At 46.4% G+C, this 18,732-nt stretch overlaps 1 protein-coding gene across 4 annotated transcripts in view; it reads right to left on the reverse strand.

Moving 5' to 3' along the window:
* The window catches only part of SLC4A11 (solute carrier family 4 member 11), a 97,206-nt gene that overhangs the window by 56,596 nt on the left and 21,878 nt on the right, over positions 1-18,732 (reverse strand). For all 4 annotated transcript variants that reach the window (XM_041402720.1, XM_041402718.1, XM_041402717.1 and 1 more), the window contains exons 3-4: positions 11,783-11,926; positions 2,770-2,816 (exon numbers count right to left, since the gene is read on the reverse strand). In XM_041402720.1, coding sequence (XP_041258654.1) covers positions 2,770-2,816; positions 11,783-11,926 — 191 coding nt within the window. The remainder of the gene's footprint in view (positions 1-2,769; positions 2,817-11,782; positions 11,927-18,732) is intronic.

The following is an 18,732-nucleotide window of genomic DNA, read 5'->3' on the forward strand; positions in this document are numbered from 1 at the left end:
GGGCACCCTGTGCCAGGGCCTCAGCACCCTCACAAGGGAGCATCTGTAACACCCAATCTAAATCTACTCTCTGAGCTTAAAGAGGCTTTATACACATTAAACATCACAAGGCAAGCAGCCACCATGAAAGGAGAGAAATCCATCACTCCCTGAGACACACCAAAATCAAATTATTGGAAGCACTGGCACAGCAAAGCCTCAGCAACAGCTCAGGCACAACTGTTCCAGCCAGGACCCCCACCGGGTTCAGGGGAGATTAATGAATGCTCCCTCACTAATATTTTTAGCTGGATAGTCAAGTCACACCAGGAAACTTGATGCTGGAAACTTGATGCTGGAAACTGCTTAGGAAGAAACCCAAGTCAGCTACCAAAGAGTCATTTGACCAGTTCTGGGCATCCTTGATTGCAAAGCTCCACGATGCACCATGACAGGAACAGAGGATATTGTGCCAAAAAAAAGGGGGGGAAACACTGAAACAGCCTCCCCTGACCTCAGGCACGTCAAAATCACACATTCTAACTTATCAACAAGGCTCAAAATGCAAGCTCTCTCTTGGCCGGCTACTCAGGAGACACCTTCACTTAGAGTCACTGGCAAATTTCTTGTGGTGTCCAAAAAATGCTATTCTCCTGAGCAGAGCTCTGCCTGGGCTGCTGCCATGGTCCTTTGGGCCAATTCCCTCAGAACCACTCTGTGATGGTGATGAAACAGCTCAATCTGTGTGAAGAACCTTTATTCCTGCCCACCAAGTGCCCTGCCAGACAGCAAATTGCCTGAGACACAAACTGCCCTTCCAGAACCACAGGCTTCCACCAGAGACAGGGACAACCTACAGGGAAACCTCTCCAGACAAAGCTTCTCACTTCTCTGCTGGTGATTCCCCTTTCCCAGACACGTGGAGCCATCTCCTCCATGAGTCAGATCCCAATTTCCTTCGCATTTGAAGAACAAAATTTCCACTCATCCTCCCCGGAGGGAAAAACTGGCAAAAGTGCCTTTTTCTCAAGCCTTGCTAAAGCTCTCTGGTATTTGTGGCTCCACAGCACACTAAAATGCTCAAGCATGAACTGTAGGCCAGAAAAAGCAAGAATCCTATAGCTCTGAAAAGGAAAAACAAAATAGAAGAGACACTTATGAGTTAGCAGTTTCCAACTATTTCTTATCAGAGGCAGATCCTGCATTTGGGCTTAGAATTTGCACTTTTAAGTGATTAAGTTCTCAGGTTACTTTCAGTCAAGTGTGTATGACTGAGAACCTTGGCACTGGGATTAGACAAGACAAATTAGGGATAAAGACATTTTCATTCCTGAGCATGGAATTGCTTATTTTAACTTTCCATGATTCTATACCAAACAATGTTTAATCTTTTTTTGGTGTTGGATTTGTTTTGGGTAGTGTTTTCTTTGGTATTTATTTCCTTTGGGGTCTTTTGTTAACTTGGGGGGAAAAGTTTCTAAAGCTATCACACATTTCCTCCCACTACTAATTCAGCCTTCTGAAATATCTTTTCAGGATTTGAGCTGTCTTGGAGTCCTAAAGCAAAGCAGAATTAAAGAGCTCTCTGGGATTCCCTAAAAAGCCCCAAAGCTTACAAGGCTACACAAATTAAAACCTCAAGTTACAACCTGCAACAAAGCCTGAAATCCAAGATCTCAGGCACTGGAACAACTGCCCAGGGCTGTGGTGGAGTCCCCATCCCTGGAGGGATTTAAAAGCCATGTGGATGTGGCACTTGGGGACATGTCAGTGGTGGCCTTGGCAGTGCTGGGGGAATGGTTGGATTTGGTGACCTTAGAGGGTTTTTCCAACCTGAACGATTCTGTGATTTACCAAGATCAGTGATGCTACAAATTCCCATGACAACAGCCTTCCAGCCCTCAGGCAAGAAGTCAAGACAACTTAATGCATCACAAGCCTCACAACCCTAAAGGCAAAACTTCATGTGGTACTAAATGCAGAATCAGAGAATTAAAGAATGTGTTGGGTTGGAAGGAACGTCAAAGATCACCCAGTGCCATCCCTGCCACAGGCAGGGACATCTTCACTATCCCAGATTGCTCCAAGTCCTGTTGCTCCAACACAGCCTTGGACACTTCCAGAGACCCAGGGGCAGTCACAGCTTCACTGGGCACCCTGTGCCAGGGTCTCCCCACCCTCACAGGGAAGTCATTAAAACACCAACCCAACTCCTCCCTGAATACTTTCTGTACCCTTCCATCGCTGAAGGTTTGGAATAACAAAGGCTTTTTTTGCACTTTCACCTTATCATTAGTGAGCTACAGTCTCAGGAGCAAGTGTAAACTAAGTGTGGGCTCCTAATCCTCCTCCTAGCCTGCTTGTTTCCAGGGATTTCACTCCTGCTGAACCTCATGAAGGACGACTGATTAGCTGGAATAAAGAGGGAAGCAAATTCCAGCCATGTCTGCTGTGTGTCTCTGTTTCCAGCTCCAGAGGAGCTCAGGACCTCTACAGCACACACTTGGATCCCTGTGGAGGCAGCTGCAGAAGAGAAAGTGATGAATTAACATGTCAAGGAATTGTCTGGGACAAAAAGCAGTGGAACAATCAGAATTACAGAGAAATTGTTCTGAGAATGAGCAGCACATGGCGTTTTAGGTTTAAAGAAAGGGAGAGGAATTAAAAGGAAGAAGCATTTAAATGCCTTTGCTTAGGCCAGTGACAAGCAGCCCCTCAGTGTGCTTCATGCTCCTTTTCTGTACTTCTGGATGATGAAAAACCAAACTGGTTACACAGCACTCTACTTACCTTCCTTGATGTGTGCAGTAACACGCAGCCAGAACCTTCACTTTCAGCTGGAAAGAAGGAAAAAAAAAACCCACATCAGAAGAGTGTTACTATCAGAGGTACCTGACAGGCAGCAGGAGCTGAGCAGGAGGCTCAGGAGGAGGTGAAGCATCACTCTCTTGGCAGGGGATGATCTCTAGAGAAAAGCAGAGATTCAGTTTTTACAATATCTCCCATTTTGGAAGTGTGAACCAAGCACGCTTGGATTGGCATTATCTGATCACTAGGGGATTGTGTCTTGCAGCTTTTTTTGGCCAGGTTTTTGTAACTCTGATATATTTTTACTCTTCCCTTCTCTCCCTCCCTCTCCACCTCCCCAAAAATCTAACTCCTAATCCTTGAAGTAATCATTTAATCCAATGCATCGTTGTTTGATAGATTGAGGCTACGATTTCATGAGTCACCCTCGTTTGGAAACCCTCCTTGTCCTCGTTAAGGAGTCAACAATAACAGCCAGGCACTTCCAAGGGATTGCAGGCAGCGACTCCAAGATGAGCACATTAATGTCCTGTCAACTCACCACGCTGCCTCCATAAATCTGAGGAGAAAGCAACACAGCTCTTGGGAAAGAAAACTGCTGTTTAGGGACTAGTAAATGTCATTGAATACACAGGATGGGGGAACCCGGGAAATTCCCACTTCAAACTTCCAAGAGCCAACAATAACATTTTCTTAGAGTAACTACAAAGCATTTTTGGGTATCAGCTACAAAACAAAACAAAATCAAGCTGTATTTGCCAAAAGTCCACTCCTTGCAGCCAAGGCAGCCTCTCTCTGGCATTATTTGTCCCACAGGTACTTTTTGTGCAGAGAATCACAGAACGGTTTGGGTTGGAAGGGATCTCAAAGACCATCGAGGTCACCTTCCACTTGACCAGGCTGCTCCAAGCCCCATCCAACCTGCCTTGAACACTTCCAGCCTGGAATCCTTCTCTTTAAGTTCTCAAAAAAACCCTCCAAAAGCCTGAGCTGCTACCAAAATGAAACACATGAACAGCTTTAATTTGAACGAGTGCAGCAGCAGCATGGAAAAACCCACTGAAGACCAAAACTTTTCCAGAGGCCAAGCTGTGGAAAACTACAGAGATGTAACACGGAGTTACAGTTATTCAGATGAAGGTTTTGCTTCTTTTCCAGATCTCTAATTCCAAATCCTAACCTGTAAGAGCTGCTGCAATCCCATGACTTGGCCGTGCACCTTCAAGCCAAGCCCTGCTGCTCTCCAAAAAATAATCTGAGGGTTCAACTCACATTAAAACTCCAGAACTCCAAAAAAACCCAATTATCTTTTGCATGCTGAAACATGCTTTAAACAAAATCATTGCTACTCAAACAGAAATTTGAGTTTTGCCCTCAATGGGGTTCAAAGGCTCCAACTTGAAGTGGGAGCAGAGCTGTAGAAAAGAGGGAAAGGACTGACTTCATCTCCCCCTAAACAAAATGAGGTGGTTCAGAGGCTTCGGTTACATCACCCAACTTCTCCCAAATTTCACTTGGATGCTGCACATGTGATTAAAAGCATCACTTAACCAGACAAGTCTGCTGCTGCAACAGCCCCAGTTATTCCTGCTTTTGATGCGCCTTTTGGAAAACACAAGCTGTTTCATCTAAAAAGTGCAATTTATTATTAAAAAGCAAGCACCCAAATAAACCAGAAACATCAAGCATTTTCCCCAGGCTCTTCACATCTGTAGTTCTCCAATGCTCACTTACCCAACTTCCAGCCTAATTACACATGCAGAAGTATGCAGGAAGATTTGGAAGCCCATAAATATTCATTGAGGAGAAAACATGTTTTGGTTTATCTGCTTTTGCAAGAAATAGTTCTGGAGAGACAAAAAACACCCACAATCCTGAACAATAGCAGGCACATGCTGAAGAGAGAGCTACAGCCTGTCCTCATGGATACATGGAAATGGAAGAGAAATTCTTGTGCTTTTATCAGCAACTCTTGGTTCCTCTTATCATTTTCAAGGTGTATCAATCTTTGCTGACAGCTCTCTCACGTACCCAGCTGGAGGAGCACCAAGTGCTGCTTTATCAACACAAGCAAAAACATCTCATTGCATCTGTTGGAGCAGGATCTTCCAAACTTCTCAAAAAAGCTGTTCTGGGTATGGAGGTGGTGCTTTGGAAAGCCCAGAGCCTCATTCATCATTCATCCCAACAACACATAGCTTGAATTTAATCCAGGCAGGGAGGTGGACAGATATGGCCATCCCAGCTCTGGGCTGGTACCTTAAACGCTCACTGGAGTGCTACAACATCACTCAGGGATAGCAGCAAATCCACTGGAACATGACAAAGGGAAGGGAAAAATACACAGAGACTTCTCAAGTGCTCTTCTGCCTTGCTCACAATAAATATCCATCTATTTCCTGCTGGGCAATGTAGGATCAAACCCTGCAGGAGGTTGCCCATGATACATCCAAAGCTCAAGTTCAATCACCACCAGCCTGCCACTCATTATCTTCTCCTCCACAGCATCATCCCTGCCTCCCTCCAGCCAAGGAGGCTGTAAAAAGACTCAACAGCCTTGGCCCTTGCACCTCCACAGAGGAGCCCTTCATGGAGACAACATGGATACAGAAAACCCTGGATTCATCCTACAAGAAACTCCCCATCAATCCCCTCAGCCAGGTCTTACTACCAAGAGCAGTAACTTGAAAATCTCAGTAATTTGAGATTTCACACCCGAATGTCACAATTAAGCACAATTCAAGTCTGCGAGGAGGTCGGGACCACGTGAAATTTCCACGTCTATTTTTGTGGCCCTCCATGCTGGACAGAGCAGGCAGCAAAGGCCTATTTTAGGCAAGCGAGCGAGCAAGGGGCATTATTGTGTGTCCTCACACACAGCTGAGGGAGAGCTGCCAGGGGTGGATGAGCTTATCTGTTGGGCTCTGCTCCAGGTCCTGCCCAGGGGAAAAGCCAAAAAGTCAGCAACGCATCCCCGACATCCCCTGGCAGGCACATCAAGGCGCCACGCGCATCCCGAGTTTCTGGGATGCGTGCACACAGGCACGGAGCGTTACTGGGAACGCCACGAGCGACTCCCAGAGAGCTCAGTCCTGACAACGCCGAGGAATTGTCACCATCACAACTCGTGGCACACTCAGGACCCTGTTTCTCCTTTTTATTCTCCAAACAGGCCCTGTCCAACTTCAACACGAACGAGGAGATTTAATGCTTGGAAGTTATTTGCCCCGTTTCATCCCAGCTGCCTAATAATATCCCTGAGAGCAACCCAGAGAAACAAAATCCCCACCTTGCTTCCCCTCCACCCCCTGCTTAGGTAACAACATCTGCCATGCAAGCCTGGAAACAAACCCCTGAAAGTCAAATACCAAAGTTTAAGGCTTTTCACCTTTTGCCTTAAGAGATCTCCTTTCACCCAGGATCCCTTTCCATCCTTTTCCTCATCCAGGTCCCCAGTGCTGCCCTTAACACCTGAGAAGATCCAAAAGCCTTTGGAGCAAAGCCACCACTGGATGCCTGCAGCATCTTAAGACAGTATTTTATTTTGAGATAAAGGGAGTGGAAATTAGAGAAAAAGAGCTTTTTGGCTGTGCACATTTCTTTAGATCTACAAACACTCCCTGGTGCACCTTCACAGTAAATATATATAAGCACTGTAAAACAAATCTGAGCAGAATACTGTATTAAAACTTTCATGTTTTTCACTGAAAAAGATCACGGATCTGGTGTGAGTGGAAGCATTTATGGTTTTGAGGGCTTATTACTAAAAAAAACCCAAACAATTTACCTTTGTTTTTTCTATCAGGGGTCTGCCTAAATCTGAGACTCAGCCACTTGTGTCAAACCACAGTGCAAGCAGGAAAAAAAACTGTTCTGCTTTTCAAATCTGCCTTAAAAATATTTAAATAAAATCCCATCACCACATGGCATGACAGGAGTTTTTTCAGGAGCTGTGGTGACACCTCTAACACACCGCTGGCAGCGAGGGATTGCACAAACAGGATCTCAGAGGGATTCTTTGCTTTGCTGTCCTGAGTTTGGATTAAGCACCATCAGATTTGAGTAATTTTGGTTAAATATTGTTGGATAAATAACTGTGCCTTCATTATCCCACATTCCCACAACAGGTGATGAGCTGAGCTGAGGCAAAGAGCCTGAAGTCTGCTGGGTTCATCCCACAAATCGCCAGGCAGGTGGGAAAAAGGGTTGTGGAACAGCAAAAACAGCAGGGCAGGTGGAGAACCATCCCTCACACTCCTGGGAGGGGAACTGGGAAGAGAGGGGACAGCACAGAGACTGACTAGGGGCAAGGTGTCACTTGTCACACCCACGTGCTATGAAAGCCGAAGATTTCATGAAAAATATTTCACGAATATTTCACCTGCGGTAGGTTCTGTCAATCAATCTGGAGCAGGGTAAAAATGTGCATTTTTTTTCATGCACTCTAAATCCCACAGGGGTGGATTTAGCTGCTCCAAAGCCCCAAGGTGAAGCATGGAGAAGGGAGGCCGCTGTCTCCGTGCAGAAGCACCCGTGCTCCCCCCACACCTCCCTCAGCTTCCTAAGCAGCGCTTTGAAAACACCCTGGTCAGGAAATTCGGAGGGAGGCCGTCCCCTCCCCGGCACACAATCGCTATATCCACTTTCCATTAGAGGGTAGGAAGCCTCGGGAGCCCAACATCCCACTCTGACATCAAACTGCTAAAACAGGAGTTATCAGATGGAACGCGTGGGTCAGCATTGTGCCTCGAGACATAAAAAGGACCTTGGTATTAATGTGAGGAAATGTGACTATTGTGTGCAGAGTGATACCCATTCAAGCCCAGACCACTTGTCTCTGGACGCTACTCTCCCTGGAATATCCTTGGCGCCAGCATCCAGCTTTTCTCCTCGTCCCCTTGAAGAAAAAAGTCGTCTGGGCAGGGGCTGGGCCAGGACTTGGATGCCGTGTTTTGTGGCGGCAGGCGTGCACGTGTGTGCCTCTGGAGCGGGCTACAGGAAACTGTTGATTCTCTGTATCTAGGAATGATCAATTGTGAGCAGGGTGGAACGGCCTTTAATTTCTCCTGAAGCGTAATTCGTGTTCCGCTGCTTCCCCCCCACACCCCGGCAGAGCCACATCCTGCTTTCCAATTGGCTTTTCACTGCTGGCAGGAGTTTGCCTTGCTCTCCCCAAAACTGCTGGAGGCACCTCGAAAATCACCAGTCCGAGCATCAGCTGCAAGTGGGAAAAGTTCGGCAGCTACAGCTCCACAAATCCTTGAAGAATTGTGCCTAAATTTAAGGAAATACTGTGCAAAATTTCTTGCAATGTGGGTAAGAAGGTGAATTGTTTCAGAGCCTCAAACTACAAAAACAACATCCAAAGAACTGTTTCAAAAGCCCAAACTACAAGAACAAGATCCGAATGATTGTTTTAAAACCTAAAACTGAAAAAACCCAAGATCCAAATGATGAAAATACGTGCCTGGCTGATTTAAGGGAGCTGCCAAGGAGATAAGAACGCTGTGACTGATGGCAAGGATGTGCCCCCACATATTCCCAAGAATCACTTGCATAACCTGTCCATTAAATTTAAGGCCCAGCCTAAACCAAACTGCTGTATTTATTTGCAGGGATTTAATTCCAGGTGTGCTGCAGATAAAGCAGCTTTCCTGGACAGAAGCCTGGAGTGCCAGGACGACAGAGAAATGGTTTCCTACTGACAGAGAGGACATTTAGATTAGACTTGAAAAAGAAATTTTTTACAATGAGGGTGGTAAGGGCCAGTTGCCCAGAGAAGCTGTGGCTGCCCCTGGATCCCTGGAAGTGTTCAAGGCCAGGTTGGATGGGGCTTGGAGCAAACTGGTGTAGTGGAAAACATTCCTGCTTACTGCAGGGGGGTTGGACTAGATGACCTTTAAAGGTCACTTCCCACCCAAACAATTCTGTGATTTTACTTGCAAACATTTATTGTGACTTCAGAAAAAGCCTCAGCCTAAAAACCACCCTGATCTTCCCCCAAAAATGCAGATCCCAGGTCCAAAAGCCTCCAGCTTCAGATAAACACCCACCTTCCTGTTAGAGCTACGAACATTTGCTGAAAACAAATGTTACCACCAAAATCCAAGTTACAAGGGTGAAAAGCAGAAGAGAATTAAAAAAAAAACCTTCCATCAGTTAATGCAAGGAAGCACTGAAACACCCAGGAGAAATGACCCAAATGTCACCACTGAGCAGCGTTTTAGTGCTGAGGCATCTGCACTGCTTTGGGCTAAGTACTCCCTGCAAAGGCAGCCAGTATTAATTAAAAATAAGACAGGCCATACCTTAAACCCCAGATTTCTTCAAGCCATCCTGTTTTACACACACCTGTGCACAAAGCCCAGTATTTTATGTCAATGGTCATTTGTTGGAGTTTTATGGGTCGTGCTGTGTTTTGTTGGCTGAAAGCTTAATCCCACACAGCGATCTTTTAAAAACAGAATCGCAGTGGAGAGCATCCAATTATGCTCGTGGAGAGCTGCACACAACATCACACAGAGAGGAACAGCTCAACAGGATGATGCAGAGCTGTCACTGCATCTGTAATTCCACCTTCACTGCCTGCCAGCACCTGCATCCCAGGGTTCCAACTCATCCCCTCCCTAAATGGGAATTTTTGATCTTTTAGTCCTATTTTAAGGTGGGCAGCAACCTCACAGCAGCTCAAAACAAGTCTCCAGCAGGAGACCCAAAAAAGTCTCCAGCAGGAGAGAGTCTGGGCACCACATTCAGCCAAGAGAGCACATTTTTACTCAAACACTTCACCCAGCTAGGAGAACACAGGAAAATTACATGAGGATGCAAATATTCCACTCCCATGCTTGGTTTTCCTCTGTGTTTTCAGAGCAGCAAAGGATTTTGTAGGATCCTGGTGCACCAGCTCCACAGGGGTAGGAAATGAGGTGTTGGGGTTTCTGGCATTGCCTGGAGAAACCCTGCTTTTATTTCCCCATCCTTTCCAGCTTGTTTCACTCTGGACAATCCATGCAAAGTTTCAGCTCCAGCTTTGTTCTAGGAAATCAAAATCTGAGTATAAAAACAAACCTCCCAAAGCTTCTAAAGAGTGGCAGTGATGGAAGCCAATTTCTGCACAGGGAACAATTCACTCCCACACACACCTTGGCTCTGGCATAATTAAACCTCAGTTTGGGAACTGGGTATTTTTTTTCAGAAGTTCAGGGTATTTTTGTTGGAGGAGCTTAAGGGGCTCATCTCAGCCACCCAAAAAGTCACCCCTCCAGGAGGATCAGCTGTGCCCTGGGCAGCCACAGACTGATTAGATGTGTACAAAATCCAGCCTGGAAGAAACTCCAGTAAAACCATCTCTGTAAAGGAACTGATAGCCCAGATGACTCCTACATGTGGACTCTGATGAATTCTTTGCCTAACAGCGAAAAAGTTGGATTTTGGCTACCTGGATCGCTTTGATGTGGTAACGGGGTGAAAAAATAAAAAATCTATTTTTTCACATATGCCCTCATTGAAAGTTTGGGCTTTTGCTCTGCCTGAAGCTCATTTAAAAAATCTCCAGCCTTCCATTTGAAACAGGATCCCAGCACACCAGAAATCCATTTTTCCTTAAAAATTCTAATAATCTCAGCTGAAAAAAAAAAAAAAAAAGGATACAACTAATAGCACAAACAGCAGTGCTTCAGGGAAATAAAGCCTTTTTTGTCCTGTTTTGAATCAAAAACAAAAAAAGCCCAGGAGGACACACAAGGAAAGTGAACTTCTCCAGATGCAGAAGAATCCACAGCACTTGCATTCCTCATCCCCAAACAATGCACCCCACGGCATTAAGTCCTGACTTGTCATAGCAGAGCACAGCTCCCTTAAATCTTTCAATTAAGATGGCATTTGTAAAATTGCAGGCTTGGAAATTGCTGGATATTATTCCTAAGTTCAAGTCATTGCTCAGAGTCAAAAAAGCAGACTCCAAGATAGCCAAACAGGGGTCCAGGCCATGCCTAATCTGCATCACCATTCCCAGTAATTGCTCACTGCAGATCAACTGGGATTTGCACGTAACCTAAAAATAACTTTTAACAAACTGAAAGGACTCTCTGACACTGTGACACCAAGAATAATCCACAGCCTGTGTATTTAACCTCTAAAATAGCCCACATAGGCAAGGTCCAGTTGCTGGGACAAATCCAGGCTGCTCCGTGTCCCAGAGCTGTGTTTTCCCAGGCACATCTCACAAAACCCAGCTTTCACAAATTGGGTGGGAAAGGACCTTAAAGATAATCCAGTTCCACCCCCCTTCCATGGGCAGGGACACCTTCCACCAGACCAGGTTGCTCCAAGCCCTGTCCAACCAGGCCTTGGAACACTTCCAGGGAATAAAGAAGGTTAAGTTTTGTCTAATTCAGAACTACTTATCTTAATAAAACTGAAAACATTTTCTAGAAAAATAAAATGGTTGCTACAGCTAAGCAAGATTGTCACAGCCACCAGCCACAAAAAAAACCTCTTTAGCTGTATGACTTGATTTCTGTCTTTTCCTGAAACTTCTGTTTTTCAGACCTGGCTTGGCACTATATGGGATCTCAGTTTAGATCTATATTCCCTTCCTCTTCCAGCTTTACTTTTCAAAGGATTCACTAAGCACCAGCACTGGCTTTTATGGGAAATTAAGCAAATGGGATTTTGTTTGATTTTGTGCAGAAGAAAAAAAGTTCAAAATTGCGTATGAAATGAAACAAAGAAAATGACAGAAGTTTTTGGTGAAGGGCTTGGCTATTCTCCTCCCTCATCATTTATCAGTACTGAGGATATTAAAACACTTGAAGCAAAGGTTCAAGGATGGGTTGGACAGGGCCTGGAGCAACCTGGCCTAGTAGAAGGCGTCCCTACCATTAAAGAAATAACATTTAAGATCTCTTCCAACCCAACCCACTGTGCTCCCATGAAATCCCACCACCAGGAACAAACCCCCCTTTCCCATCCCTGTTTTTTTGGGGCCACTCACCGGCGGCACTGGGAGGGCCCTCGAGGTTGACGTTGACGAAGAAGCGGATGCTGTCCCCGGACACGATGGTGGAGTTGACACCGTCGAAGAGCTCCTCGCTCGCCCCTTCCTCCTTCGCGTCGTCCGTGTCGCACTTGAGGTACCCTGACAACGAGACGGGGGTGTCATGAGAGGGCAGGCTCTCCTGGCCCGTGGTTGGCACCGAGGAAGTGTCTGTGGATGCTGAGTCCGAGTCCGGGACTGAGGAGATCTCTGCCATAGCCGGGGCCTTGTGAGGGGCCGCTCTGAGGCCCCGTGAGGCCCGCGGCGTTCAAGGAATGGCCCCCAGCATGTTTTGGGGTGGCCTCAGGGGCTCTTCCCTCATGCCAAAGGTGTGGGCGGCAAGGCCCAGCCACAACAGCCTGCTCCCCTTCAGGTGAAAGCCACCATGGGATGAAAAGGCTGCATAAAAGCGCCACCAAAAACGAGAGTTGCGCCCCAACCCACCCCAAACCCAACACCTCGACCGAGCCAAGGCCGCGCTGCTGCTTTGCGATGCGGCGGTTTGAAACTACGGGTGGAAAAATTAAAAAAAAAATAAATAAATAAAAGAAGTTTCCAAGGAGACACCTGATACGGACAGAGAGACCCACAGTTCCCCATGGAGCAGAGGAGCAGGTCACTGGGGGTGGCAGCACTGAGAATGCGAGACAAGTTTCTTAATTACACCAGACAACTCCTTAGCCTTTTGCAAGGCTTTAATTAGAGTTTAACCCAGCCTCATCCAACAGCAAAGTGGTCCCTGCAACATCTCATTAGGGAGCAGCTGGAGGACTCTTGTAGCACACTCATGTATCATGTTTAATTAGGAGAATTAGGGACATTATAGAATGTCGATTTTTACATTACCAGGATTATTCAGCAGCTTCTCCTCATCTTCTAACAAGTCTTTTATGCCTAATTTGAAGCAGGAGGGAGATATTTCATTAGCTGGCTCTAGGCACTACAGTGAAATGAAAAGGGGGAGCTTTGAGGCAGAGGCTTGAATGGAAACTAAAATATTGATGGCTTTTTTAAAGCCTCGTATAAGCAAATGTGGAGGCAGCAGCTGAAAGCAGCACATGCTGCCTCTGAGGGATCGAGCCAACAGTTCTCCACCACAAAACACAAACCCAGAGGAGTGAGGCCACAAACAGGAACTTGGTGACACAGGACAGGGGCTGCAGCATTTCCTGCCACGAGCTGATGGAGCTCAGCACCCCCCCAGAGGGTGCAAAGGGGCTGCAGGAGCTTCAAGCCTCCAGATGACTTCTAAACTGCTTATCAAAGGTGTGGGAAACCTGAAAAACCTCAGATTAAACCCCCTCCTGATCTCTGCCTCCTTCACCTTAGATCTTGACAGGAATAAATGTGAATAAACCCTGTCAGAAGTGTTCTGAAGGTTCCAAAAAGCATCCAGGGTGCTGCTGCCCCCATCCTGCAAAGCACATCAAGCATATCACCCTCTGCTGCTGGCAGAGCTTAGGGTGTTTGCATCCCTGCACGATGGAAACTTGTCCAGACAGAAAAAAGTGAAGTGAGGAAAGTACAGGAAACACCTGAATGCTGAGGGTACCACCAGATAAGGAATCTCTGCTGGCAGATGTGGCAGAAAATAGCCAGACAAGGTGCCTACTGCCATTAGCAGTAGTACAATGTCCCTCACAAGCATCTCAATCCCAAACAAAGTCACAAAGTTGGGGTTTGGCTCCTCCTAAATGCATGATGGACACAATAATCTCTCCTCAAAGCTGAGCACCCACAGTGCTGACACTCCCCTCAGTGCCAGGAGAGTTTGGGCAGCCCTGCAAAGGAAAAAAAAAAACCAGCCTGGGGAAGACTTTTCCCACCTCAACCACATCCAGAATTGCAGCCTCAGGGAAGTTCTGAGCTTCATCTCCAACCTTCCCACTCACTGGGTCAGATGGGAGACACATAAGGATGGTTTGAGCACCCAGCTCTGAGAACATGGCTGAGCTTTTCCTCGCTGTCCTAAAGGAATTAGAAGGGTGAACAGAGAAAAGCCAAGCAGGGAAAATGATTTATTCCTCTCCCCAGCCACTGAAACCAGTTTGATAAGAGGGTGGCAGTGGTGGAAGACAGAGAGGGCTGGAGACAGGAGAGAAGCAGCCCAGGAGCTGGAAGAAGGGCAAGGGTGGAGTAGGATCAGAGGGTTGGGCAGAGGTCAGCGAGGACTCTGGCAAGGGAAGCATCCTCTGTTCCTCCCTCTTTAGGGGAGGAAAGAGCAGAACAAAAGGCAGCCGAGCCTCGTGTCCCTTGGGCAAGGCACGGACAAAACACTCGGCTTGCAAATAATCCCCAACCTGGGCTGGACAGGAACTGCACTCCCAGACAGGTGTCTGCTTTGTCACTGAACCACCTCCAGGCCTCAGACCACTCCTGTTTTGAATCCTTCAGCCTGTTTCATCTGCCAGGAGCTTGAAACCATGAGCAATTCACGCCTGTCAAATGCAGGGTGACCTCGAGGTGACACAGGCTCTGTGGTGGCAGATGCACCTCCCCTCTGAGCTGCAGCCCTGCCTCCAGCCCTGGCAGCTGCTTCCCTCCCCATTCCCTGATGTTCACCAAGTGCCACCCCCGCTGCTTGAAGGGCAGCAGATGCCACAAGCGACAGCAGAAGCTGTTCAGCTCCTCTGCAAGTCTGATGGGTGTTTTGCACAAGTTCAGAGCAGGATCTGATGTGGCTCTTGCAGAATTTGTGCACATATCAATCAAGTTTCCATATGGAAGTCCCAGTAACACTTCACAGGCTTTGCAAGGAGCAGCTTCTTCAGAGACAGAGGGCAGAGTTTTTGGCACTTTTTATTAGCATCAGATTTCCTGGGGGAGAGTTTAAGATCTCCAAATTGGTGTTCCCCCATCTTTATCGCTGCAAGTTGGCAACTTCGGGTGAAGGCAGTGTTTGCTGAAGTGCCACGAACTGTGTGACAGGGCCAGTCAGAGCTCTGAGCACAGAAAATGCCACTCCAGCCCAAAATATGGTCTGAAAGAGAAGAGAGAGAGGAGAGAGAAGAGAGAGAAAAGAGAGAAAAGAGAGAAAAGAGAGAAAAGAGAGAAAAGAGAGAAAAGAGAGAAAAGAGAGAAAAGAGAGAAAAGAGAGAAAAGAGAGAAAAGAGAGAAAAGAGAGAAAAGAGAGAAAAGAGAGAAAAGAGAGAAAAGAGAGAAAAGAGAGAGAAAAGAGAGAGAAAAGAGAGAGAAAAGAGAGAGAAAAGAGAGAGAAAAGAGAGAGAAAAGAGAGAGAAAAGAGAGAGAAAAGAGAGAGAAAAGAGAGAGAAAAGAGAGAGAAAAGAGAGAGAAAAGAGAGAGAAAAGAGAGAGAAAAGAGAGAGAAAAGAGAGAGAAAAGAGAGAGAAAAGAGAGAGAAAAGAGAGAGAAAAGAGAGGTTTGGCTGAGGAGCTGGAATACAGTTACAGCTGGCTCAGATCAGTGCAGCTCTCCTGCACCATGAAGAACACACTGTGGTCAGATAATCCCTCTCAGTCCACCCTGCAGGACTCACCTCATGGCAAAGAAATGGAAAAACATGGGAAGTGAACGAGACCAAGGAGAGCAAGCAGCATCCTTCAGTGCTGCAGGAACAAAATCCCCTCCTCACCCTCTGCAGCCAGAAGCAGCAGATGCTTTCACCTTAAATCCTCCTTTACCTCAAGGGCTTCCCTCAGCCCACACTATGCAACATGAAAATAAACCAGAATAACTAGAAAGTAAACTCAATTTTATCCAGGTGCTGGGAAGAAAAAAGAATAATTAGGATTTCTCTGGTGATTCCCCTCCAAAGCATCAGCCCTTCCTCTGTAGCTCATCCCAGACCTGCCATGCTCCAATATCCACCCAAAATAAGGCTGGATGGGGCTTGGAGCAACCTGGTTTAATGGAAGCTGTTCCTGCCCATGGCAAGAGGGTGATGGATGATCTTTAAGGTCCCTTCCAACCCAAACCTTTCCAGGATTCCATGATTCCATCCCCAGCCTTCTCTGTTTCCTCAGATTCCCAGCTCCACTTCATCTCCCAGCTCCTGCTGCTCTCAGCCCTCTCACAGCTCTGACAAAGTGCCTGCCCTGCAGCTATTTTGCTTTGGAGCTGAGTTTTAGTGCCCAGGGCTCTGTAGGGAGCAGCAGAGACTGCAGCTGCTGCCATCAGTGGTGGCATTGAGTGTCCCACTGCTGCTCTGGTGGCACCTGGCAGCTGCACCTGGGGCAATAAAATCAGCAGAGTCAGGGTGAGCAGGAAGCTCAGCCTCAGCCACGTCAGATATTTTCCCTGGAAAAGCTGAAGTGGGAGCAGCACTCCCAGCCCAAGGGCTGCAGCCTTCTCCAGGAAAGCCAAAAACCTTAATCAAGCTCAATTTCCTGGGAGAAAAGCAGCTTTAGTACTAAAAACATCCTCTCACACCCCAGGTGATGGGAATTATTCCAGCCATAGCCCTTGCACAACCTCTCGAGGTGTCTCAGGTGACAAAGCCAATTGTGGAGCTTTAACCAACATCTGCAGGCACAAGCCACTAACTCAGAGCAGTTTTCTGGAATCAACTGATTTTTACCCTCAATTTCCAAGACAATCTCTTCTCCAAGCCTGGAGAACTTTTCATCTACAGCAGTGCCTATTCCCTCTGTCAAATCCAAGCCCAGGCTTCCAGAATCACGGAATTGCATCTCCTCCTCTTCACCCCTCCAAAAAACTCTCCTCAGAAAGCCAGGAACCTTAAACTACATTAAAAGAGGCTTTTTGAGCTATGATTGGCAATACAGCACTATCAGCTTGTCACGTTAAAAGCCATTTCAGATTTCTCAAGTGAGTTTTTAGGCACAGAAGGCAGCAAATTGTTTTGGAAGAGCCCAAGAACCATTTTTGCATCCATCTTCTCAGAGGAATTACAGGTCAAGTACAGAAGGTCAAAGGAATCAATGATAATAATGTATATTCAATAGCTTTTAAAGGTAAAGGAGCATCAGCTGGGACATGGGCATTACCCTAAAATCCAGTCTGGCTCTTTTGAGCATCCCAGTGCCTGGCTGTAATAGAGTATTAAGGAACTCAAGAGAGATTTAAGCCTAAAAACTGGTGATAATACTGGCATTGAGTTAAAAAAGAGTCATCTTCACCTAATTTTTCTCCTTGTGGATTTTTAACCTGCTCTAGTCAAGAACAGACACTGATTTTCAAGAAAGGCATGAAGTTGTAATTAAACTGAGCTCTCAGCTCTGAGGGCTTGCTTTGCTCCCTGCAGGCTCCGATTCACTGCACCACTTGGAAAACACCCAAATCCCCAACTTTGGGTGCAAAAGGAAACTCAGTTAATAATGGAGCACCCACCTCCAAACTGACCTTGACACTCTGCACAGAAAACAGAGATTCCTGGTGCCTCCACAGGTTAGGTAACCTTCCAGTCAGATAACTCAGGCAGGGAGAGAGCAACTGGAGGATTCAGGAGAGATCTGGAAGAACTTTGTGCAAGTGTTATCAGTTCTTCAATCTCCAGAGCAGTCCAGAAAAAAATTGTTTAAACAGCACCCTACTCCTACATGAACCAAAGCAAGTTTGTGGGCACATCTCACAGGCTGATTGCAGCATAATCACCTACTTACCAAAATAATTATTTTATTTCCAGATAAAATGAGAGCAATTACATTGCTATAACCACATTTTTCAGGTAAATACACACCTAAGTTTTACACATCCCTGCTGAGGTTAAACTGCAAAGTTTGGGGTTTGTTTTGCTTGACAAGAGTCATGAAAAACCTCATTCTTCCTAACAAATTACTGCATTTCACAGACAAAAACAACTGCAAGGCTGCAGCCAGCCAGCAGCACCCACAGCTGTCTCCCACCCTGCTAAAACTGTGAGGCACAATGATTAAATAAATCTGGATGCTTTGCTAGGATTTTAAGCTTTTTCTCTGGTTCACAGCTGAGAGAGTCCCTGGCAAGGCTCACAAGAGATTTATTTACCCCTGGCAGCCACAGGGGCACTGTGCCAGCCCAGGAGCCAACTGGGGGGCTGGGGGTGTCCCCAGACCTCATGGCTGGACTGCTGAGGGTTTGCTGCAGAAAATTAATCAGCCAGGAGGACCCAGAGCTTATCTTGAATACCTGGGTTAGAAAAACTCCTTTATTAAGATTCACAGAGAAGTTGTGGTTGCCTCATGCCTGGAAGTGTCCAAGGCCAGGCTGGACAGAGCTTGAAGCACTGTGCTCAAGTGCAAGGTGTCCCTGCCCATGGCAGGGGTGGCAGAGAGGGTCTTTAGGGTCCCTACTCAAATAAATCACGCTAGGTTTAAGCCAAATAATTTGGGTTGGCACAGGCAAGTCTTCAGATCATGTAAATAGGATTTAGAGAGGTGTCCCCCAATGCCAGACCTTCCACAGGTACCTTAGGAGCCAGGGAAGTGTGGGGTGAAGCTTTTTGGCTCTTCAGCACTCCCTATAAAACACAGATTTTCTGGAGCAGTGACCACCTGCTACGATGATGCCAATCCATTACCTAAACTCAAGAGCACAGATTAAACCACAACCTCGTCTTGGAAAAGCCAAAAAAATGCAAACCAGAGGTAGAAAGTGCAGAGAGGTGAGTCACCAAGAGCAGAGCTCTCCCAGCCCCCTGCACCACTGGCTGACCATAACCTCAGCTGCATCTTCCCAACCCTGCTCCATCCAGCCTTTTGTCATGAAGAGCCAGATGAAAACATCAAGCTTCCCCTGCCACTTCAGTGATAATTCATAACAGAACTCCAAGAGCTGATCTGCTGCAAAAAAAAAAACCAAAAAAAAAAAAAAAAAACCAACAACAACAACAAAAAAAAAACCCTCCAAAACAAAACAAAAAAAACCCAAAACAAACAACACCCAGGCACTTTTGAATTAATTCCAGTATTGTATTTTGCAGCCAGATTTCTAGGAAATGTTGTGAATAAT

This window comes from Onychostruthus taczanowskii, unplaced genomic scaffold (assembly GCF_017590055.1).
Source record: "Onychostruthus taczanowskii isolate IOZ18803 unplaced genomic scaffold, ASM1759005v1 scaffold2, whole genome shotgun sequence".
Taxonomy (NCBI): domain Eukaryota; kingdom Metazoa; phylum Chordata; class Aves; order Passeriformes; family Passeridae; genus Onychostruthus; species Onychostruthus taczanowskii.